This window comes from Adiantum capillus-veneris, chromosome 2 (genome assembly GCF_014529385.1).
Source record: "Adiantum capillus-veneris isolate H3 chromosome 2, ASM1452938v2, whole genome shotgun sequence".
NCBI classification, from domain to species: Eukaryota; Viridiplantae; Streptophyta; class Polypodiopsida; order Polypodiales; family Pteridaceae; genus Adiantum; species Adiantum capillus-veneris.
This window is the reverse complement of record NC_140932.1, coordinates 130,376,042-130,396,745: the sequence shown is the minus strand read 5'-3', so window position 1 is coordinate 130,396,745 and position 20,704 is coordinate 130,376,042. Positions and strand designations below refer to the sequence as shown.

At 47.9% G+C, this 20,704-nt stretch overlaps 1 protein-coding gene across 1 annotated transcript in view; it reads right to left on the bottom strand.

Moving 5' to 3' along the window:
• Positions 1-6,522: 6,522 nt before the first annotated feature.
• Positions 6,523-20,704, bottom strand: part of LOC147463621 (uncharacterized) — a 45,416-nt gene continuing 31,234 nt past the window's right edge. Inside the window, exons 2-6 of the mRNA XM_086489847.1 lie at positions 8,031-8,200; positions 7,873-7,949; positions 7,453-7,518; positions 7,284-7,358; positions 6,523-7,198 (exon numbers count right to left, since the gene is read on the bottom strand). Coding sequence (XP_086345973.1) covers positions 6,722-7,198; positions 7,284-7,358; positions 7,453-7,518; positions 7,873-7,949; positions 8,031-8,200 — 865 coding nt within the window. The 3' untranslated portion in view covers positions 6,523-6,721. The remainder of the gene's footprint in view (positions 7,199-7,283; positions 7,359-7,452; positions 7,519-7,872; positions 7,950-8,030; positions 8,201-20,704) is intronic.

Sequence of the window (20,704 nt, the reverse complement as noted above, 5' to 3'; positions counted from 1 at the left end):
CAGAGATACCCACACGCTACCGAAGGTCATTCTTTTGCCTCGGGTGAGTGAGGGTTGGTTTAGGCAAAGTGTAGAGTACTCGGGTCTCCCGAACCAGTGCTTCATTTGCAGACAGATGGGCCACCTAGCGAAGGCCTGTCCACGGAGGAGACCACGACCTGCACCTCAACCTCAGCCCCAGCCTGCCAAGGTTGGGCCGCAACCTCAGCCAGCGACACAGCACACAGATTCTGAGCCACCCTCCGAGCCTGGGGCTCCAGCGGAGGAGGGGTGGCAGCAGGCCCGTGGCCGTCGACGCCAGGGGCCACAGCGACCGCCTGGCACTCAGAGTGGCCCTCAGGTGCCTACTCAGCAGCAGTGAGTTCCCACGGGGAACCGCTTTGGTCCTCTTGAGCAGGAGGAGCCTCCTACGCCAGCCTTCTCTTCCGTTTCACCCTCGCCAGCCCCTCCTCCTTCAGATTTCCCTTCTTCCTCCTCATCCCCTCCCCCACCCTTTGCTCCCGCCCACTCCCCACCTCGTCCCCCTGTCTCTGTCGTCCCGCCCCGCTTCTCTTCTCCTCCCCCCCCCCCCCCCCCCCCCCCCCCCCCCAGCTCCTTCTCCCCCTCCTCCTGCTTCAGTACCTCAGTCGACTCAGGAGACTGGTCCCTCGCCGACGGCTAGGAGATCTCTTGGCAGCGCTTTTGCCACGAGTCGCCTAGCGAGAGAGGGTCAGCCCTTCTTACGGCCCCCTTTGCAGATTCAGACATCTTCCCTTGCAGCTATTCCTCGTGGTCTGACGAGCATTGACCTCCAACGCAGTTGGGACTTCTTCGATTACGGATTCACTCGCTTTCTCGGCGATTCCGCAGCAGACCACGAAGCAGCCTGCTTCAGGGTCCACGCTCTGTTCCTCGCCGCTAGGGGGACAGAGGCCTTGGACTCAGCAGTTGGTTTCTCCTTTCCTCTCTGCGGTAGGACCGAGACAGAGTGGTCCCTCGACTTAGTGGTGAGATGGTTGCATACACAGGTTCTCGAGTTCTCTCACCACATGGGAGAACTTGGAGTTGCAGATTTGCTGCAGACTTTGTGGCCACTGGCCAAGTTTGCGGTGACACCCCCAGACTCAGCAGGATGTAGGCACATTGTGGTGTACTTTTTTGCTGATACACAGTGTTTGCCTTGCTATGTATACATACATGAGGACTCCTGGACAGAGGAGGTTGCTTTACGCTCAGCTCGCTCTGCTTGGGCTTGGGTCAAGGCACTCACTACAGGCTCGCCTATCTAGAGGACGCTCGGATGCGGATTACTCCCCATCCAAGCCTGCCTCGAAGATAGCCCGTCTTGCTGTTGTTGCCGCATCTATTCTCTCTCGCTCCCCATGAGGATCGTCTCATGGAACGCGCAGGGATTAGGTGGGCCCCAGTTTCAGCGACAGCGGGGCCGATTGCGGCAGGAGCTTCAGCGTTGCCTCATGGGAGGAGAGATTGATCTCCTTATGCTTCAAGAGCACCATTTGTCTGAGAGCCGCATCCGGCGCTGTGGTCAGATTTTGCGTGGACGTTATGGTACCTTTTGGTCAGCTGCTTTTGGACCTGGAGGCATCCAGGGTGGGGTATGTATGACTATTGCGGACTCATTGCAGCAGGCCATTGTGGGTAGAGGGATTATTGTGTCAGGCAGGGCTCAGTGGATTACTTTGCAGGTTCAGGGTGGCCTTGTGGGCTTCCTGAACATCTATGCACCCAATGTGGCGAGTGCTCGTGCAGAGTTTTGGTCACAGATTGTTGAGTCTTTGCCACAGGTTGACCATTGGTGTGTAGGAGGGGACTTCAACATGTTGGAGGACCCTTCTGACAGGATCGGAGGCAGCCATGCTACTGTGCATGGAGTCGAGTTAGCAGCTTGGGAGAGGTTGTGTATGCCCTTGAGGGTCTCGGATACATGGCACGATACATGGCAGCATTCTGGCTTTGTGAGGCCTCCAGAGAGTCTTGCCTTCTCTAGATCAGACCACAGAGTGGGAGAAGTGAATCTATCGCGGATAGATCGCTTCTACACTAGTGACCACTTCAGTGACTTGGGGGGATCAGTGGGCATCCTGGCAGGGACATCCTTCTCGGACCACTCACAGTGGCAGACAGGCAGAGGAGTGGGAGCACGATGCTTCACATCCCAGAGCGGAACTTGTTGGACACAGCACTCAGAGAGAGGGTAGAGGCTCTTTGGACAGAGGGCATGGACAGTCAAGCTCTACCGGCAGACAGAGTGGCCTTAGGCCTAGCTCAGCTTAGCCACTTTTTTCTCTAGGAGTCTTTGGCTCGACGGGCCGCAGCGAGAGAGGAGGAGCAGCGTCTCAGACGAGGCATTGCTTTACTATAGAGGATGCAGCAGCAGCATCCAGACAGTCCATGGTTGGAGGAGCAGTTACAGCAGCCTCGACAGGAGCTTGCTTGCACAGAGGAGAGGCGCCATGAGTTTGCCTTTCACCGACAGACATCTCAGTGGACACAAGTAGGTGACAGAGTGACAGGTGCCTTTTTTGAGACAGTAGGACCTCGGCACTCGCATGCCAAGGTCACTCAGCAGAGGAGACCCGATGGGTCAGTTGCTTGTGAGCCTGAGGATATGCGTGCAGTTGCTACTGACTTTTACCGTGAGCTACTGATGGCTGAGCCCCAGTCAGAGAGACAGGATGCATACAGGGAGCAGGTTTGGGCGCAGATGCCTTGTCTTGTGACTGAGGAGATGCGCCAGAGGCTGGAGATACCTCTTCAGCTTGAGGAGCTGCACACGGCTCTTAGGGCCCTTCCTCGTGGTAGTTGTCCAGGTGAGGATGGGCTGACTCCCAACTTCTTCTTGGAGTACTGGAACTTGCTTGGCCCAGATCTTTGTAGTGCCTTTCAGTACATTCTGCACATAGGAGTGATGCCGAATAGCATGAGTGAGGGCCTGATTTACCTCATTCCAAAGGAGGGTGGCTCCTTGGATGAGATTCGACAGTGGCGCCCCATCACCATCCTCAACTCAGCCTACAAAATTCTTGCCAAGGCTCTGAGTTTGAGGATTCAGCCACATTTGGAGAGCCTTATACATGGGACTCAGACAGGTTTTGTCAAGGAACGCAGTATCCTTGACAACATCTTCACTTTCTGGGAGGCTTCTGCCCTGGCACGTCTCCGTGGGGAGGACCTTGTGATCCTTCTTCTCGAGTTTGAGAAGGCATACGACAGAGTTGACTGGGAGGGCACGCTTCGCAGGATGGGCTTTTCAGATGCTTGGATCAGAGGGGTGTCGGCTTTGTACAGACAGGCTCACAGTCAGGTGCTTTTGGCAGGAGGTAGAGGTGAGCGCTTCATGCTCACACGATCAGTCAGACAGGGTTGTCCTCTTGCCCCCTTTCTCTTTCTGTTCTATGCGGAGGCGATGAGCAGATTTTTGGTGTCACAGCAGGTTGGTTTGAGGGGCTTAGCACTCCCGATACGGGGAGATGAGCTTCTGGACGCTGAGTTTGCCGACGACTCAGTCTTGTACTTAGAGGGCCAGGAGGCCAATTTACACAGGTGTGGGCAGGCTCTTGAGACCTTCTGCTGTGCATCGGGTGCATTGATCAACTGGAGAAAGACAGTGGCTTTCTCGGTTGGCAGTGCTCCTGTGCCAGAGTGGATGCCAGGAGAGGGTTTCAAGTGGATTCCCCCAGGGACTGTAGTTCGATACTTGGGTTGTCAGGTTGGTTTGGATTTGTCCCCCGAGCAGCAGATTGCTCCTCTTCTCCTGTCCATCAGGAGAAAGTTGTTCCACTGGAGCTCAGCACGACTTTCGCTGGATGGTAGAGTAGTAGTTGCCAACCAGGTGTTGTTGGCAACTATGTGGTACATCACTTCTTGGTGGATCTTCTCGAGTTCTTGTATCAGCCAGGTAGAGAGGCTGATCAGGAACTTCCTTTGGTCAGGTGGCGACACTCAGGTTGCCCGAGCCAAGGTGGCTTGGTCGGTCATCACACTTCCTTGTTCTCAGGGAGGACTTGGGATCATTGATCCAGCATAGCAGAGCAGAGCCCTTCTTGGGAAGTTCGTCTTCAGAGGACTTCTTCCAGGCGAGGAGCCCTAGAAAGAGTTCTTGCTGCAGAGGCTTCGTGCCAGGGTGCCTCAGTCAGGAGGCCCTTGGCAACCTTCGACCAGATGGATCTTTACAGAGTTGCGCCGAGTTGGTTTGAGCAGGAGACTGGAGGACCGATTCGCTGTGAGTGTGCTTCGCTCTTGGGAGCTCTTACGGCGTGGCCTAGAGCAGAGACAACCGACATGCACGGAGGAGCGCCTACGACAGCCCCTCGTCTGGAACCCCATGGTTAGCACTCAGAGAGGCCACCTGGTTGGGAGTAGACCTCATGTTTCATGGGGTCCCATGGCAGCAGGTCCAGCGCGCTCTCTAGGTGACTGGCTAGAGTTCACAGGTTTGTCAGAGGAGGTGTAGGGTGTCCAGCTACAGGGCATGAGAGGGGTTCAGAGCATGTATCAAGACATCTCAGAGTCAGTTCCAGCTGAGTGGCTCACGCCTCTCGAGCCAGTACCACCCCGATGGATGGGAGCCTTCACACGACTGGAGGTTCTCATCTCAATCAGGGCTTGTTCAGAGACTGTCCCAGCCCTGTTCTTTGAGCTTCAGGGTGGGGGACGATTACAGCAAGTTACAGTAGAGGCCCCGCAGGTAGCAGAGTGCTGTTTCCAGAGGATCCGAGTTGTGGGCATCTGTGGGAGGACTTGCGTCATAGACCCTGACCCAGCAGCTCTCGAGACAGGACACTGGAGGCTATGGGCTTGGGAGTGTTGTCCACTGGCACGAGTACAGTGGGATCCTGGTGAGTGGCTATGGAGGGACCCCTTCTCTTCTGCAGACCGCCCAAGAGTCCCTTTCTTTCAGTACATTGTTCGGCTTGGACGTCATATACTTGCAACGCAGAGAGAGACCCGCCCCGCTGCAGCACGTCATTGGCAGGAGGAGGGTCTCACAGTTGAGTTCTTGGCAGCTTTTTGGCAGAGGCTGTGGGACTCCAGACAGCCGAGGCGCGTCACTTTGTTCCAGTGGTTGGTTGCACACAAAGCCACAGCAATAGGGAGCTTGCTTGTGCATAGTGGTCTCTCGGCCGCATGTACAGCCTGTGACCAGTTGGTGGAGAGTCAGCGACACTGTCTTTGGGACTGTCCTTCTGCCCAACAGGTGTGGCTACGAGTTCTTCGGCTGATGCCTGCCCTCTCCGCGGCTCGACAGCACACTTGGGGGGCAGCGGCTTGGTCCACTCTCACGGGCCCGGCACTACAGTTTGAGCTATCTTCCACCAGCAGGATGATAGTGATCCAGGGAGGGCGACCTGCACTCCAACCTGCTACAGACCTTACTCCACAGGAGTGGTGCAGTGAGAGAGAGGAGTGCTGGGAGCTCATCAGCCGTCTAGCTCTTTGGTTCATCTGGCGAGCCCGTTGTTTCCGCATCTTTGAGGCTCGCCCTGTGCCACCAACAAAGACTGTTCGTGACTTTTAGCTAGAGCTAAAAGTCACGAACAGTCTCCATACTCTCAGAGGAGAGCTTGAGGGACTACAGGGCAGCTCCGACCGCATGCAGGAGCGCCGCGAGGCTTTCCTTCGACGCTCGCACCCTGGGCCTTTCTACACCATGGTCCAGGGGGTGCTCAGATGGCACTACTATCCACCTGTGTGGCTCTTCCCTCCTCCCATTTCTTGATCTAGCCCCATTGTATATATGCTGTTTTTTTTCATTGGGAGAGTCTCCCCATCATGCTTGTTGTAGCCCTCTCTTGCAGAGGTGGATGTAGCCCTATGGGCAGTTTTCATTAACTAATAGAAGGATCTTTTTCTTGGGGAAAAAAAAAAAGAAATGGCACTCGAATAAGGTCCGTATCGCCCAAGGGCGCCATTTGCTGTCTCTCTCTCTCTCTCTCTCTCTCTCTCTCTGGAATAGCTCAATTGTGAACGCTGACAAGGCTCACCAACCAAGCTCCAACATATGCCAATAGACCAACCCACTTGGACCAATTCCATCATTCTCTAGCCACAGCTAGCAAAAGAAGTGAACGCTCGAGGAAAAGGGCTACACATAGAAAAAAAAACTTTAGCATCAAAACAACAGAGGACATGTTCATGCCTATACTCTATCTTTTCTGTCAAAAACTATACAACATTGTGTTCATACATACATGCCTATGCATGTGCACGCACACAATGTATGTATGTACACGTGTGCATGAACACACGCTTGTATGCATGCACGCAGTGTGCACATATATATACATGTAAGATCCACACACACACACAAGCAAATCCTACCTATATCACGCTACAGAATTCTATAATACTCTTGCGTTATTTACAAACAAGTTCAATTTAATCTCCAACCGCTCCTGCACAACGGATTTCACATTAGAAACTAGTAAGTCTTTGTTCAAAAGAGTTGTTTCATTGCGACTGGTTTAGTTGTATGTATTTGGGGTGGTGTGTGTTGGGGAAGGGGGGTAGATGATAAACAGGTGAGCAATACATCCTGAAATAAGCACAAAATACAAGCCCAGTGAAGTCCAAAACGCCAACTTCCTCTGGCTCGTCTCTTTGAATACCCACCATACAAGGTGTGTTCTTCATACCAATCAGTTGCTTGAACAGATACAGCAGCAACTGGTAAATTTCATGATAATAAGCTTTAGTAAAGCCTAAGCGACATCTGTGCAGCCTATTGCTGCATTGTAGTTTGATTTACATTCGGTAAAGGAGGGGGTGGGAACTGCTGCGGCGGTTGCAAAGAAAACCCTTGAGGCGGAGGGGGAGGGGGACGTGCAACTTGTGGAGGCGGCAGCACAAATGAAGTACCCATTGGAGGAACCGGTATGGGTGGAGCCGGAGGGGGAGGGAGCTGGCCAATATTTGTGCTTGCCGGAGGTAGAGGTGGAGGTCCATTGGCAGCAGTGAATGCTGGTCGTGGCGGTGGTGGAGCTCCCCCGGGTGGGGGTGGCACGCTACCCTGTGGAGGAGGTGGCCTTGCTGGGGGTGGTGCTGCTGGCGGTTGTGGTGGCGTTGGACCATTCACAGCCTGCGGAGGTTGTCCCATTGGCCTTGGCCTAAAATATAACTGCACTGTGTACATCTTTGAGTCCGGATCCCAATGCGTGAACGATTTAGGTGACACATTGTCAATCTCGTTGCTAGGGATCTGCCGATCGCAAAACAAAACACTTCAATCATCAAAAGATCATAGAAAAAAGCACAATAAATTGCAAAAAGAGTTGAAGCAGTACCCTGAAACCAATTATTTCATAGGGCTCTGCTGCAAAGAGTATAAATTGATGAAGCTTATCATACGCATAAACTCTCTGCACCGATTGAGGGGGGGAAAAACCAGTCAATGTCTGAAGTAGGTGGACAAGGGAAATTTCGATAATGAAAGACTTAATTTATTAGACGTACTTGTTCAAAGGATGACATGTAGCGTATTCGAGGCTTCGTCAAATCCTCAATCTCTGGATACTCAATCTGCATGTCAAATCATGATCATGGAGTTAGGTTGCATAGACAGTCACAATGAAGGTCTTATTTTAGTCTACAACGAAGATCAGGGGACTTGTAGGAACTGAATCCAAAAAGAAATGGAAGTTGAGAAACAACCTAAAACCCGAAAGAACCCAAAGGGGTGAAATGCATTGGGGCGACAGGAGAAGAACAAGAAAGGGGTGGGGTTTTTTTTTGGGAGGATCCTTTTTCGTGTGTGTGTGTGTGTGTTTTTTTTTTTTTTTTTTTTTTGGGGGGGGGGGGGTCGGGGCATAGGTAAATATTCAAGGTCATGATCAGTAGGCATTCTTTTACACAGGCATTAGAGAGGACAAATACCTGGAAAAGTAGAGACCGTTGCTTAGTTTCTGGATCATACTGCTTCGTAACTCGATAACCAGGCCGTCCAATTTTAACTATCACAGGTGCGAGTGTAAGTCTCAAAAAAAAAAAACTCTTCACCTCACCTTTAAGAACAAGATTAACAATCGATGTACCTGTTTTTCTTGGTGCCACTTTGCGTTTGTTCGGCTGTGGCTGAGTGGGAGCCTCCTTGGCTTCACGAGCAGCCCGCTTAGCTAAATTTGTCTGATGTCTTTTCCCTTGAGTGTGAGCAAGGTAGTTGCCTTCATTATTGTGAAGGGTCAAACATAATTTGCATTCGTAACTGACAAAAAAAAAAAGGTATGACGCTGTTTATCACAAAGACTCCTCCCAACTTCAGAAATTACCTTTAAAAGCCATTTAAGCCCTCAACAACCCTTGATAAGCAAGAAACAGCCTGTAATATCACTAAAGGATACAACTAAATGCAGCCCCTTAATTGTGGATGGATAAAGATTTGATCAAGCACAATATGTCGTTAATTGCATACTATGAAGCTTGCACCCTGACGTCCATTCTTGGCCATCATAAACAAAACTTTAAGAGAAACCAATAGTTACCATGAATCTGCAATGTAGGATAAAAGAAATGATGGCGCTTCAGCAACTGTGCATGAGCAAGAAGAGGAAACTGAAATGTCAACAATCACCAAACACTAGATTGCTGAATGTCCTTTATGTTACGTATAAGTTTGGAGAAAGCAGCTTATATTAGAAAAGAACTCAAATCGCATCGTATATATTCCTAGTTTGAGGGTCATCTCCATGGTTATGTGCCTAGATTTAGGGGAAGAGGTTCTTTGTTGCTATGCCCAGCCTTGCAAGGCTTATCGCTCAGATGGTGGAGCGGGATACACTTGCACAACAGAGATCGATGACCTTGAATTGTCACTGTAATAGGCTTGGACACTCCAAGCGAGAAATCTACAGCAACACACATGAGAAAACTGCAACAACTGAACTGAACTTGAAGAGAGAGAGAGAGAGAGAGAGAGAAGAAGAAGAGAATTTTAACATCGTAGGAAACTATCCCAAGAGACCTTAAAGATCTATCCGACGAGGAGAGTTGAACTTAAGACCTGTTATTTAAGAGGGAAATGGCATAACCAATCTACCACACTTGGGTGATAGAAAGGTTATAACATTTTCCTCTTCTTATTAGCACACACACGCACCCAAGAAGAAGAGAATTTTAACGTCGTAAGAAACTATCCCAAGAGACCTTAAAGATCTATCTGACGAGGAGAGTTGAACTTAAGACCTGTTATTTAAGAGAGAGAAACAAACACAAAGCGGCGGAGTTTCGCTTCCAAATGCACTGGCCCCAAAGACTAGCACCCCTTTCGGTATATCTTTTTCTTTCTTATTGATGCTTCACAAGGGACAATGTCCGAGGGTCCTCTCTCTCTCTGTAGGTGCTCCCAAGCTAATCTGCCAGAGAAGAGGGCTTGGCTCTACTTATAAACAGTACAAGGGGGCCCAAAAACAAGGCACCCCCAAAAGCTACTGCTTCTAAAATCTCCTGCCAAAAAAGCCAACGCCCAGGGGACTGCCAGCAGCTTCCAAGTTTTCCGGGTCGTCCGTACAACAGCCACGTCAATAGGTCTTGCGCTTTGCTATTATTTTAGGGTTTAAGCCCCTAAGATATCTTATGATGAGTTGGGAGGGTTAGGTTATTAAACCCTAACCCTTTGGTTGTTACAAGCTTGGACACTCCAAGTGAGAAATTAATAGCAACACACGAACAAAATCTGCAAATAATTGAACTTGAAGAGAGAGAGAGAGAGAGAGAGAGAGAGAGAGAGAGAGAGAGAGAGAGAGAGAGAGAGGGGACACGGAAGGGGCGGAGTTCCGTCCCCAAATGCACTCGCCCCAAAGACAGGTCCCCCCTTTTGGTATTTCTTTATTATTGCTACAACTCCCTGAGGGTCCAACTCTCTCCATCGTCCGAGACTCTACGTCCAGATGCTCTACAAAATGAGTTGTCAAGGGTCCTTATAAACAGTACAAGGGATGCCCAAAAGTAGAGCCCCAAAAGCATAATCCAAAAGCACTCAAACCCAAAAGCTTCTGCTCTCAAAAAGCATGTGCAAAACCTGCCAGAAACTACCATCGCAATTTGCAAAAATGTATACAGCAATGCCACGTCAGCATGTCAGCGCAAATCACAAAATTTCTCAATCCACGAGGAAAAGATGACTAGGACTGAATGATTGAAACACTCTGTTCAGTATGAACTCAGTGTCTGATTGATGAATTGGAATTATTGGAAATGATTACTCACATATGTGGTTGTCTTTGAGTGCAGATGGAAAGATCGAAAGATAGAATGATCGACGAAATGATTGCAGCATTTTAGTCTTGAGAAATCTATGAACATGATCACAATAAGGATTAGTTAATCCGACATCAATGAGGTCCGGTGTGGATCTAGATGCGATTGCTAAATACGTTGCCAAGAATCATGGTCCTAGATCAAAATGAATTTTATGTGATATGATTTGAATGTGATGTCATGTGACTGTCGTCTTTGTGGATTTGTGTCGCTTAGTGCGTCGGTACTTCGAGTCAATGTCTACTGAATTGGTTTATGGCTTAGTGTCTGATTTTGCAAGTGTAATCGAGGGCGATTACAATTCTTTCAAAAGAGGGGTATGTCACAAAGTGTAGACGTGACATGACCACCCGAGACCGGAACTGATGATGTGGACTGTTGTACGGAAGCCCCGGAATTTGCGTTGACATGCTGACGCGGCAGACTGTACGGATCTCTGCCATATGTGCTATCACAAACTGGTGACGTGGCCTTTGTACACACACACACACACTACCTCTATGCATGGACAGTGCCCGCGAGAAAAACCCCTGCAGAAATGATAACGTGGCAGGGCCTGTCCGGAAATCACGCTGCAGATTGCGGAGTGCTGACAAGGTAGCAGCGTACGGCAAAAGGTAGAAATTGCGGCAACTTGGGACCTGCTTTTTCCTACGCAATTCAACCACCTTTTGGCTACACAATTTGAGAGAGAGAGAGAGAGAGAGAGAGAGAGAGAGAGAGAGAGAGAGAGAGAGAGAGAGAGAGAGAGAGTTTTTGCTTTATTCTCTCAAGAGAAAGAGAGAGACAGCTTTTGATTTTTGAAGCTTTTGGGCTCTGCTTTTAGGATCCCTTGTAAACTTATTTAATGGTGGCTTGGGCTCTCACTTCTCACAGCATCTAGACGTAGAGTCTGAGAGTGAGTCCCGACCACTCGCTCGTACTTTGAGTTGCAGATTAATACAAAAAGTAATACCGAAAGGGGCGCCAATCTTTGGGGCCAACATCTCTAGGTACGGAACTCCGTTGGGCCATTGTCGAATCAATTGTGAACTGTGATCTGTTTGAAGTGATTTCTTGTGGTGTCGCGATAGATTCTCGACTTGGAGTGTCCAAGTCTGTTACAGAGATATCAGAGCACGGCCTAATTTCTCTTCTATCGGGAACTCCGATCCTTTTTACGCGGCACTTATGGCTTCAGACAGAGATCATTAGACTCCCTCTGCATCTGGACATGCGGGAGGAGATCACGAAGAAGATTCACGCGAGGAGTCCGGCCCGCCTCGGCCTACTCCGACAGAGCTTGAAGAGATGGAGCGTCGACGATTGATCGACGACGCAGGAAAGATGATGTTAAATTTTGCAAAGGACCCGAAATTTGCAAAATTTATGACTCATACCTATTTCGACGAGGTGTATGCACAATGGTAGCAGACCACAGACCCACCAAGAAACCAGTACTCAAGAAACCTCCTACTCCAAGGATGTTTACTGAGCAAGATTTAGAAGAGACGGTTGATGCACAGATTTCTCAGCTTTTTGGCGCGCAAAACAAAGCAGAAAAGCACGACAAAAAGCAGAAGAAAGGAACTGACTTTCCGGGTTATTTGGGTAGTCAGTCTACTTTTGCCTCGGCCAAGAAGCAGAAGAAGCGTGTGCGGTTTGAAGGATTACCTACTTCTTCTTCTTCTAAGAGTTCTTCTAGCTCTTCCGATTCGAGCGAAGAAGACAGAAAAGGCAAAAAGCGAAACAAAAAACAAAAAGGCAAGAAAAGGGCAAAGAAGTCTAAATCTCACCCAATTTCAGACAGTCCTACAAAGGACTCGTCTTCGGATAGTTCGGACTCCGACAACCACAGATTCTATGCAAAGAAGAATTTTTACAAAGCCAACCAGTATGACTTTCTGGAAGATAAAAGCAAGAAAGTCCGAGAGTTCAAAGAAGGTGGACAGTCAGTTAAATTTAACACGTTTTCTGGTTTTCGAGATGCTTCGAAGGCTTTGGCCTTCATACAGCAATTTGACATAGCTTTCTCAGGAGGGCGTTACTCAGAGCACTCCAACATTCGGAGGGCTACTTCTTACTTCAGGGGAAATACTCACACTTGGTGGTCCACACTTCTATTGAATAGGAAAGCGCCAGTTAAATGGCTGAAAATTAAAAGGCTTTTTAGTTCTTCTTGGCTGACTCGAGAGTACGAACGCGACATACGAATTGCTTGGAACCATCTTCGGATGACGAAGAAGGATACATTAGACACATATTGTGTTAGGTGCAGCAAAATGAATGTTTGAACTTTGCTCAAGATGAGTGCTCCGAACTGTGGTCAACGTTCCTTTTGTTCTTATGGAAGGGAGAGCCTTCCGTTCTTAATGAGAGAGTGCAATGGACACAAACAAAGTGAATGGACACTGTGTGAGAGTGTATGAGACTGAGAGATAGAGAGAGAAGAATACGACACCAGAGACGTTGTAAAACCCTCCTCCGAAGGCCCCACTCTCTATGGCGAAAGCGGTCTACTTGTAATTGCACAAATCTCTACAATGCTTGGACTTACTTCCCTAGGCAGATAATCTAGCTGCTATTTTGATATCCAACAAAATCTCTTTATGGTACTTAATGTGTGCTGACAGGTTAACATGCCTGTTGCAAATTAGAAGATTACTCATTAAAACTCAGGTTCTTGATGGCTAACCTAAACCTGGGGTTTTTTCCATACAATGTTTAGCTAAAGAAATACATAGAATAATATGGAGTAGTCAACTTTTTTCACAGTAAATGGTTATTATAAGAAGTTCTTTTATAACATATAGAGTAATTCTGGTAGGATTACTTTATATGTAAAAAAACCTTGAGACGTTATCTACTTTAATGTATATGACAATAGCTGCCAACGATGTCGACGACGATGAGACGGGCTGAAATCTGAAAACTCTAAAGGCTGAAATCTGCAAATCTTTATCTGCTGAATTCTGACTCTATGTCGGAGACGATATCGATGACGACGATGCGACGACAACGCACTGAAAACGCAGATGCTGAAATCTTCGTTTTCCGGGCTGAAACTACAAAACTTGCAAGAACTGACCGTGCGGCGAGGAACTGCTGCAGGAAGGTGAGGTCTGCGAGGTTCAGGACTTGATCTGCGGTGTCTAAGGGCTGAAAACTGAAAACGCTGGTGGTTCTTGATGTTCCGTCGCGGTAAATCTGCAAAACGTTGAGGCTGATCTGCAAATCAAAAACGCTAGGGCTGAAAATGGCTCTGCTGTTCGTCGGATGGCCTGCAACTGCAAAATGCTAGGTCTCTTGTTGAGTCTTCTGTCGCCAGGGATCTACAAGAGCAAAAACGTTGGCTGATCTGGTCCAAAAACGCTAGGTGGTTGCTGTGGAGCAAAAACGCTAGGGCTTGGGTTCTGCTGAGAAGTTGCTTGTTGAGCGGTGGTGCTCCTACTGCCTCTTCTGCCATTTAGTGCTAGTCTAGGTTTGCTTATAAATAAACTTACTCAATTTGCCCTACCTACTTTCCAACAAAAGTCACTTAAATTAATAAGTGAAAAATGTCAAAAATAGGGAAAATAGGCTAAATGCATTGGAAAATTCCCCTGATGGATTCTGATGGAAATGCTTATGATCATGCTGTGTGCAACCGGAGGATATGCATCTAATCTAAGTGATTGGTCATGCACGGTCTGCGAACAGACTCACAAAAGTGCCAGATCACTTGCTAATATTAATAAGTAAAAAAATGTCAATAATAGGGAAAATAGGCTAAATGCACTAGAAAATTCCCCTGAAGGATTCTGATGGATTCTGATGGGAATGCTTATGATCATGCTGTGTGCAACCGGAGGATATGCATCTAATCTAAGTGACTGGTCATGCACGGTCTGCGAACAGACTCACAAAAGTGCCAGATCACTTGCTAATCTAGACTGACTGGATTGACTGAACCCTTGTCGTGTTGTAGATTGTCCACGGACACATAGAGTTGGATGTGTCACATGACATATTGCAAGAGATTCTGGAGCTCTTTTCTACCAGCCTCTTCATTTAAGAAGATCTCGTTCAAAGAACAGATTGGGCAATTTACCTTGGGTCTTCCTACAGAGATCCGAGATCACTGCTTAGAGCAAAAGTCAGATTCCATTCAGGAATTGATGAGTCATGCGAAACGGGGTTTTGCCATTCACTCAGGCAGTTTGACCTACCCCACAGATGAAATCATGACACAAAGGAATGAACAGACTTCGAACAATGAAAGTAGAATGAACAAGAGTAACCGAGAAAAGAAAGAAAAGGATGCACGACCCAAGCTTACTCGTTCCCAAAGAGCTCTCTACATCAAAGAGGGGAAGTGCTTCAAATGCAAGGAAACTGGGCATATCTCCGCAAAGTGCCCTAAAAAGGCACCGAAAGTACAAAACGACAAGGATGAAGACAGGCCAGAAAGTTCGAGAGCAACTGAGGAACGTGGACGAAAAGGCAAGATGAAAGCAGGACTCGTTCCAGACTGCATGGGTACTGACCCAAGCACGATTGATGAGAGTACAAAACTTTGCCGAGCTTGGGGCAAAGTGAAAGACCAAGAAGCCCTGATTTTCTTTGATGGAGGAGCCAAGGCCGACTTCATTTCACCTGAATTGGCGGCGCGGCTCGAGATCACACCCAATCGGATGGGACCACTAGCAAAGGCAGTTCTAGCGGCACCCGGCAGGGACGTAGTCATTACACCTGTCATTGGCAAACTTCGGTTGCATTGTCAGGGGTATTTGGGGCATGAGAACTTCTACATAATGCCTTTGGAAGGTTGTAACGTCCTCTTGGGAATTCCTTGGTACCACAAGAACAACGTCGTGGTCGACTATCGGGCGAGAAAAGCGACTTTGACCACAGAGAAGGGTAGAACCATTGTACTTGATGTAAAACTTAAGCGCGAGTCTGTCCCTATTGTATCGGCTTCGGCCATAATATCATCAGATCCAAATCGTGCCGGGACACGTCTACAAGACGGCCTTTCGGACGACTTTTGGATTACTTGAGTTTTTGCTTATCCCTTTTGGCTTAACCAATGCTCCTGCGACATTTAACCAGATGATGGACAAGATTTTTCGAGAGTGCAGACTATTTGTTGGCACTTTCTTTGACGACATCATTGTTTTCTCCATGGGTGAGGCAGAGCGTAGAGAACATCTGTTTCAGGTCTTTTAGGCGTTACGCGATCACAAGTTGGTCATTAATGCGAAGAGAAGTGAATTTTTCCTACCAGAGATACACTTTTTGGGACACTGTCTCAACAGCAGGAGTGCAGATGGACCGGCCAAGATAGAGACTATCCGTGATTGGCCCGATTTGAAGAATGTCCATGAAGTTAGAAGCTTCTTGGATTTGTGTTTGTACTACACGCGGTTCATTAGAAAGTTTGCAGAGATTGCTTCCCCTTTGCATATCTTGACACAGAAAGGAGTACCTTTCTCGTGGGGACCCACAGAGGTGACTGCCTTTCAGTCTTTGAAAGAGAAATTGACTACAGGACCAGTTTTGACTTTGCCGGACTTGCAGAAGTCATTTGAAGTATATTGAGATGCTTATGGTCGTAGTCTGGGTGCGGTCTTAATGCAAGAACGCCATGTCATTGCTTACGAGAGCCGATTGTTCTCAAGGCCGGAATTGATAGCACAGATTTATGAGAAAGAGCTTTTGGCAGTTATCCATGCTCTTACTCAGTGGCCGCACTACCTACTTCTTGTCACAGAAGCAGCTATCGGAAAAGCAGATGCGGTGGGCGAACATCTTGTCACAGTTTCATTTCCAGATTGTCCATGTGCAAGGACAGAAGAATTTGGTGGCACATGCTTTGTCTCGGATGTCGTTGGTTCTGGCTATTTCCGCGATACACCATAGGAGCTTCGAGGATATGGTCGATCAGTATCCCACAGATACATATTTTGCAGACATTGTTACCCGAATACGAGATGGGGAGACAGTTGCGGGATATTCCATTCGAGATGGCTACTTAATGAGGAAAACCATGTTGTGCGTTACACAGCCTTTGAGGGAAAAGGTTATGACCGAATGCCACTGTCCACCTTTTACGGGTCACTGCAGCATTGATACCACCTTGACAGGGGTAGAGAGATACTTCTTTTGGCCGACACTCAAGAAGGATGTGGACGAGTTTGCGCGCAGTTGTTTGGTATGCCAGAAGGTCAAGTTTGACAAGCATAAAGCACAGGGATTGTTACAGCCTTTGCTCATACCCATCCGCCCCTGGGAAAGTATTGCAAAGGATTTCATTTTTTATCTCCCGAGAACACAAAGTGGTCATGATGGTATCTGGACTATTATTGACAAGTTTAGCAAGCAAGCTCATTTCACTCCAGTGAAGAAAACAGTCAAGCCGGATCACTTAACGAGCCTGTTTGTGGCCCACATCTTCAGATCACATGGCATGCCCGAGACGATTGTCTTCGACAGGACCCCAGATTTACGAGTTTGTTTTGGAAGGCAATTTGGGAGAACATTGGCACGCGGTTGCAGTTCTCGTCCTCCTTCCATCCGTAGACTGACGGGCAATCTCAGATTGCGAATTCTGTGGTTCTAGATTTATTGAAGTCTTACATCTCGGATTAGAAGACTCAATGGGAAAAGTATTTACCTTTGGTGGAATTTGCCTACAATAACACGATACGCTCTTCCATGGGGAAGGCGCCATTTGAGATTATTGAAGATGCTACGAAGGTTCCACACTTCCTAAGCACGAAAGATAAGATTTTTGAAGCCGATGAGTACACGCACGACTTGGACACGGCTTTTGCCAAGGTCCGCGAGGCTTTGTAGAAATCTCAAGAAAGACCGAAAAAGGCAACAGATCGCCATCGTCGTGATTTGAAATTGAAGGAGAACGATTGGGTGCTCTCACGTTTTGAGAAGGCACGCATGAGAAAGAAAAAGGAAAAGGAGAGGCTTTTCCCAAAGCTTAGTATGCGATACTACGACCTTTCAAGATCTTCGAAAAGATGTCTCCTTCCAAATGAAGCTGCCCAAAACTTGGAGGATTCACAATGCTTTTCATGTGAGTCTCTTGAGGCCTTTTAAAGGCGATGTGCCCGAAGATGGGGAGCCTGATCAGCAACCCGAAGTGGAGGAAAACGAGGAGATTGTTACTAATTGGACTATTTTCTTATTTTTAATGATTAAATCTCTTTTTTAGGATATTTTATTATGTGCACTAAGAACTATTAAAAAGATTGTAGCTACAGGAACTGCCATCAGGAACGGACAACTCTGATGTGTCATTTGATGGGTGACGGTAAACATCGCAAAGGAGTTTCTGTAAGTTCGGTGGAAAGGGCCGGGTTACGAGTGCCTCTGATGCGTCACATGATGGGTGACGAGTGCATCAGTAAGGGGGCATCCCGTAGGCTAAGGAGGAAATCCGAACTGAGTAAGAAAGTACGCGTAAGAACGCAAGCACAAGAATAAAGATGGGTTCAATGAAGCTTTTTGCGAAAAGCAGGAACAATCGCGGGAGGACAGATGTTTTCCCGCGAGGAGTCTGTGTCTGCATTGCATCTGTGTCGTGTCCTGCACCCGGGGACGTCTAGAATGTGTCCGTGTAGCATTGTTTCCATTAACTAAGTGAGTTTTTAAAGTTTGAACAGGTTCACACTTTATTTTATTAAAGTGGCCGGTCACTTTTAAGTGACCAAGCCTTTATTAATAAAATAAAGCAAGTCTCAGCGCTAATAGCTACGCAGGGGGTTGAAAGCTGCGATCTTTCTCTCTCCTCTCTCTAAAAAGCGCCAGCTGCAACGATCCTTCTCTCTCCTCTCTCTAGGGCGCCAGGGCCCTGCTTTTTCGACCCTATTCCCGCTTGGTGTCAAACCCTATAAAAAGGGTAGCCAGCGTTTCAGTTTGGAGAAGCCGGAAGCAGAAGGAAGTGCAAGCGCTGGGATTCTGGAGCAGAGACTGGCGACGGAATTTGCAAGTGCTCGCGTGACGATTGAGTACGGAGGTTGATTCTCCGAGCAAGGAGCGACAGATATAAGGTGTTGATACGCATTGAGAATTGCTGCTTTGTGTGGTTTGTTTTGCAGGAATCTCCCGTCTCACGGGAAGGCCCTTCACGGGAAGTACGGCCTCACGCCTAAGTCCCTTGCGGGAAAGTACGGCTTCGCGCCTAAGTCCCTCACGGGAAGGAACGGCCTTGTGCCCAATCCCTTTACGGGAATGCACGACCTTCAGGTCTAAGACTACAAAACGGAGGGGTTTCCTCGGGTTCTCGTGCTTGTATAAGAATTCTCCCTGAATAAAAGAATACTCTTAATGGGGGGGGGGGCCGGCCCATCTTCTGGTCCCCAATACTGTGTCGATCTTCTCCTTCTCTCATGTTTTCAAAGAATTATAATTTTTAGATTTTCTACGTGCTCGTGTACGCTCCCGTTTTGTGACAGTGGTATTAGAGCTCGGACTCCTCTCTTTCTCTGAAAAGAAGGATGATTCCGAGAAGAACGGGAAGAACGGGAAGAACCATGTCGAGCCAAGGGAGAAGCGTTGAAGAGAAACTTCAACAAGCGCAAGCTCAGCTTGCGGAGTTGCAACAAATTTTACTGTTGCAGGACGTCCAAAAGCTCTTGGGCGGAATGAAGAAAACGAATGGAACTAATGCAGTCAAGCATCCAGACAACACTGTTGGCGTGAGACCACAGGAGGCAAGAGAAGAAGAACGTGCCCAGGTGCACAAAGGATCTTCGGATCGGAATGAACAGCCTACTTCAAGCAAAGGCCAGGAAAAAGCGCTCTCTCTGCTAAATGAGAGGAAGGACATCTCTATCTCATCTCCATCTTACTCTCGTGATTATACTTCTACTTCTCCATCATCTCGTCAGAAGAAGGAAGCGGCTACTACCGCCACTACCATACATCAACCTAAAGATAAGCCTCGATTCAAGAAGCAAGGTCGCGAGTCTCAACATCACATGAGAGTCTTCAAATCAGGCGACAAGGACATCAAGTTCGAAACCTACAACGGATGGAGAGACATCTCCAAAGCACTGTCCTTCATCAGACAGTTTGAAGTCGCCTTTACCAATGGGCACTTCACAGAAAAATCCAAATTACGCCATGTGGGGATGCGCCTCAAGGAAACGGCAAGTAATTGGTGGTTAGCCAAGATTCTGGAAGGTTCTCAGGCCAGAACTTGGGAGAGCTTCAAATCTGAATTTTATGAACAATTTCTTCCACCTGACTTCGAGCAGGACATACAGAAGAAATGGGACTGGCTTGCCCAGAAGGAACATGAAAGAGTAACGACTTATGTGGACAAGTATTGGTCGGTTCTTCTGAAGGTCACTCCCTTCATGAAGATTGCCGACGAGGAAAAGAAAAGAAAGTTCGAAGCGGGTCTCCAACCGCAGCTTCGAAAGAGTATGAAGGTGTATCCGCATGATACTCTTCAGAGGATGATGGAGTCAACAATCATTGTTGAGGATTTGCACTCAACTAGGACGCCCAGAAAGATGGAGCATAGCACTTACCGTGCAAGACAAAGAGGGGTCTACGATGACCAAGGGGCCAAGGAAGAAAACGTCCTCCATCGAGGGACGATGATCATTCTAAGAAGCCAGAGGGCACTGCAAGCGAACTAAGTACCTTTCTCCTACTCAACTTCAAACTTTCAGAGAGGAAGGAAGATGCTTCTACTGTGGCGAGAAAGGACATATGAAACCGGATTGCCCGCTAAAGCAACAACGGCAAGAACAAGCCTCTACGAGGCAAGAGAAAGCAAGAAAGGAACCCGCACCACCAAGCTCGAACTCAATTCCAGATGTTCAAGGAAACACAGAAACAAAGAAAGGGAAGCGTCAACTTCTGAGGGCTAGGAGTCTTTGAACAACCAGCGAGTACTGATTCTTTATGATCCAGGATCCACGGATAACTTCATCTCCCTGGATACTGCAGAATGTTTGTGCCTTACACCGGCTCAGCTTGGCACACCGGTTACATCCGGATCGGCATTCGAGGGGTTGACAACCCGTGCAAGGACAGCTCAATCTTTGGATTGGCGAGTACAAGGACCGCGAATCATTTTTGATGGCACCCATCGAGGGATGTGATATCATCTTGGGAATGCCATGGCACTTCCATATGACACCTATTCCCGATTATGTGGAAAAGACCCTCACTTTTGATCATGGGGGTAAGAAAATAAAGATTCATGCTGATGCAAGAGATTGGCAGTTCCCAATTGTAAGCCATATCTCCATTAAGAAAGAAATGACGAAGTGTGTTTCTGCTTACTTGATTTTTGCACGTGAGAAGAGTAGGGACTCTCTCTCTAGTCTGGAAATTAAGTGTCTTCAGTTTATTGAAAAGTACAAGGATTGTTTCACGGAAACACTTCCTGATGAACTCCCTCCGGTACGCCCGAAAAATCACCGCATAGATCTCATACCGGGTAGCTCGCCTCCCAATC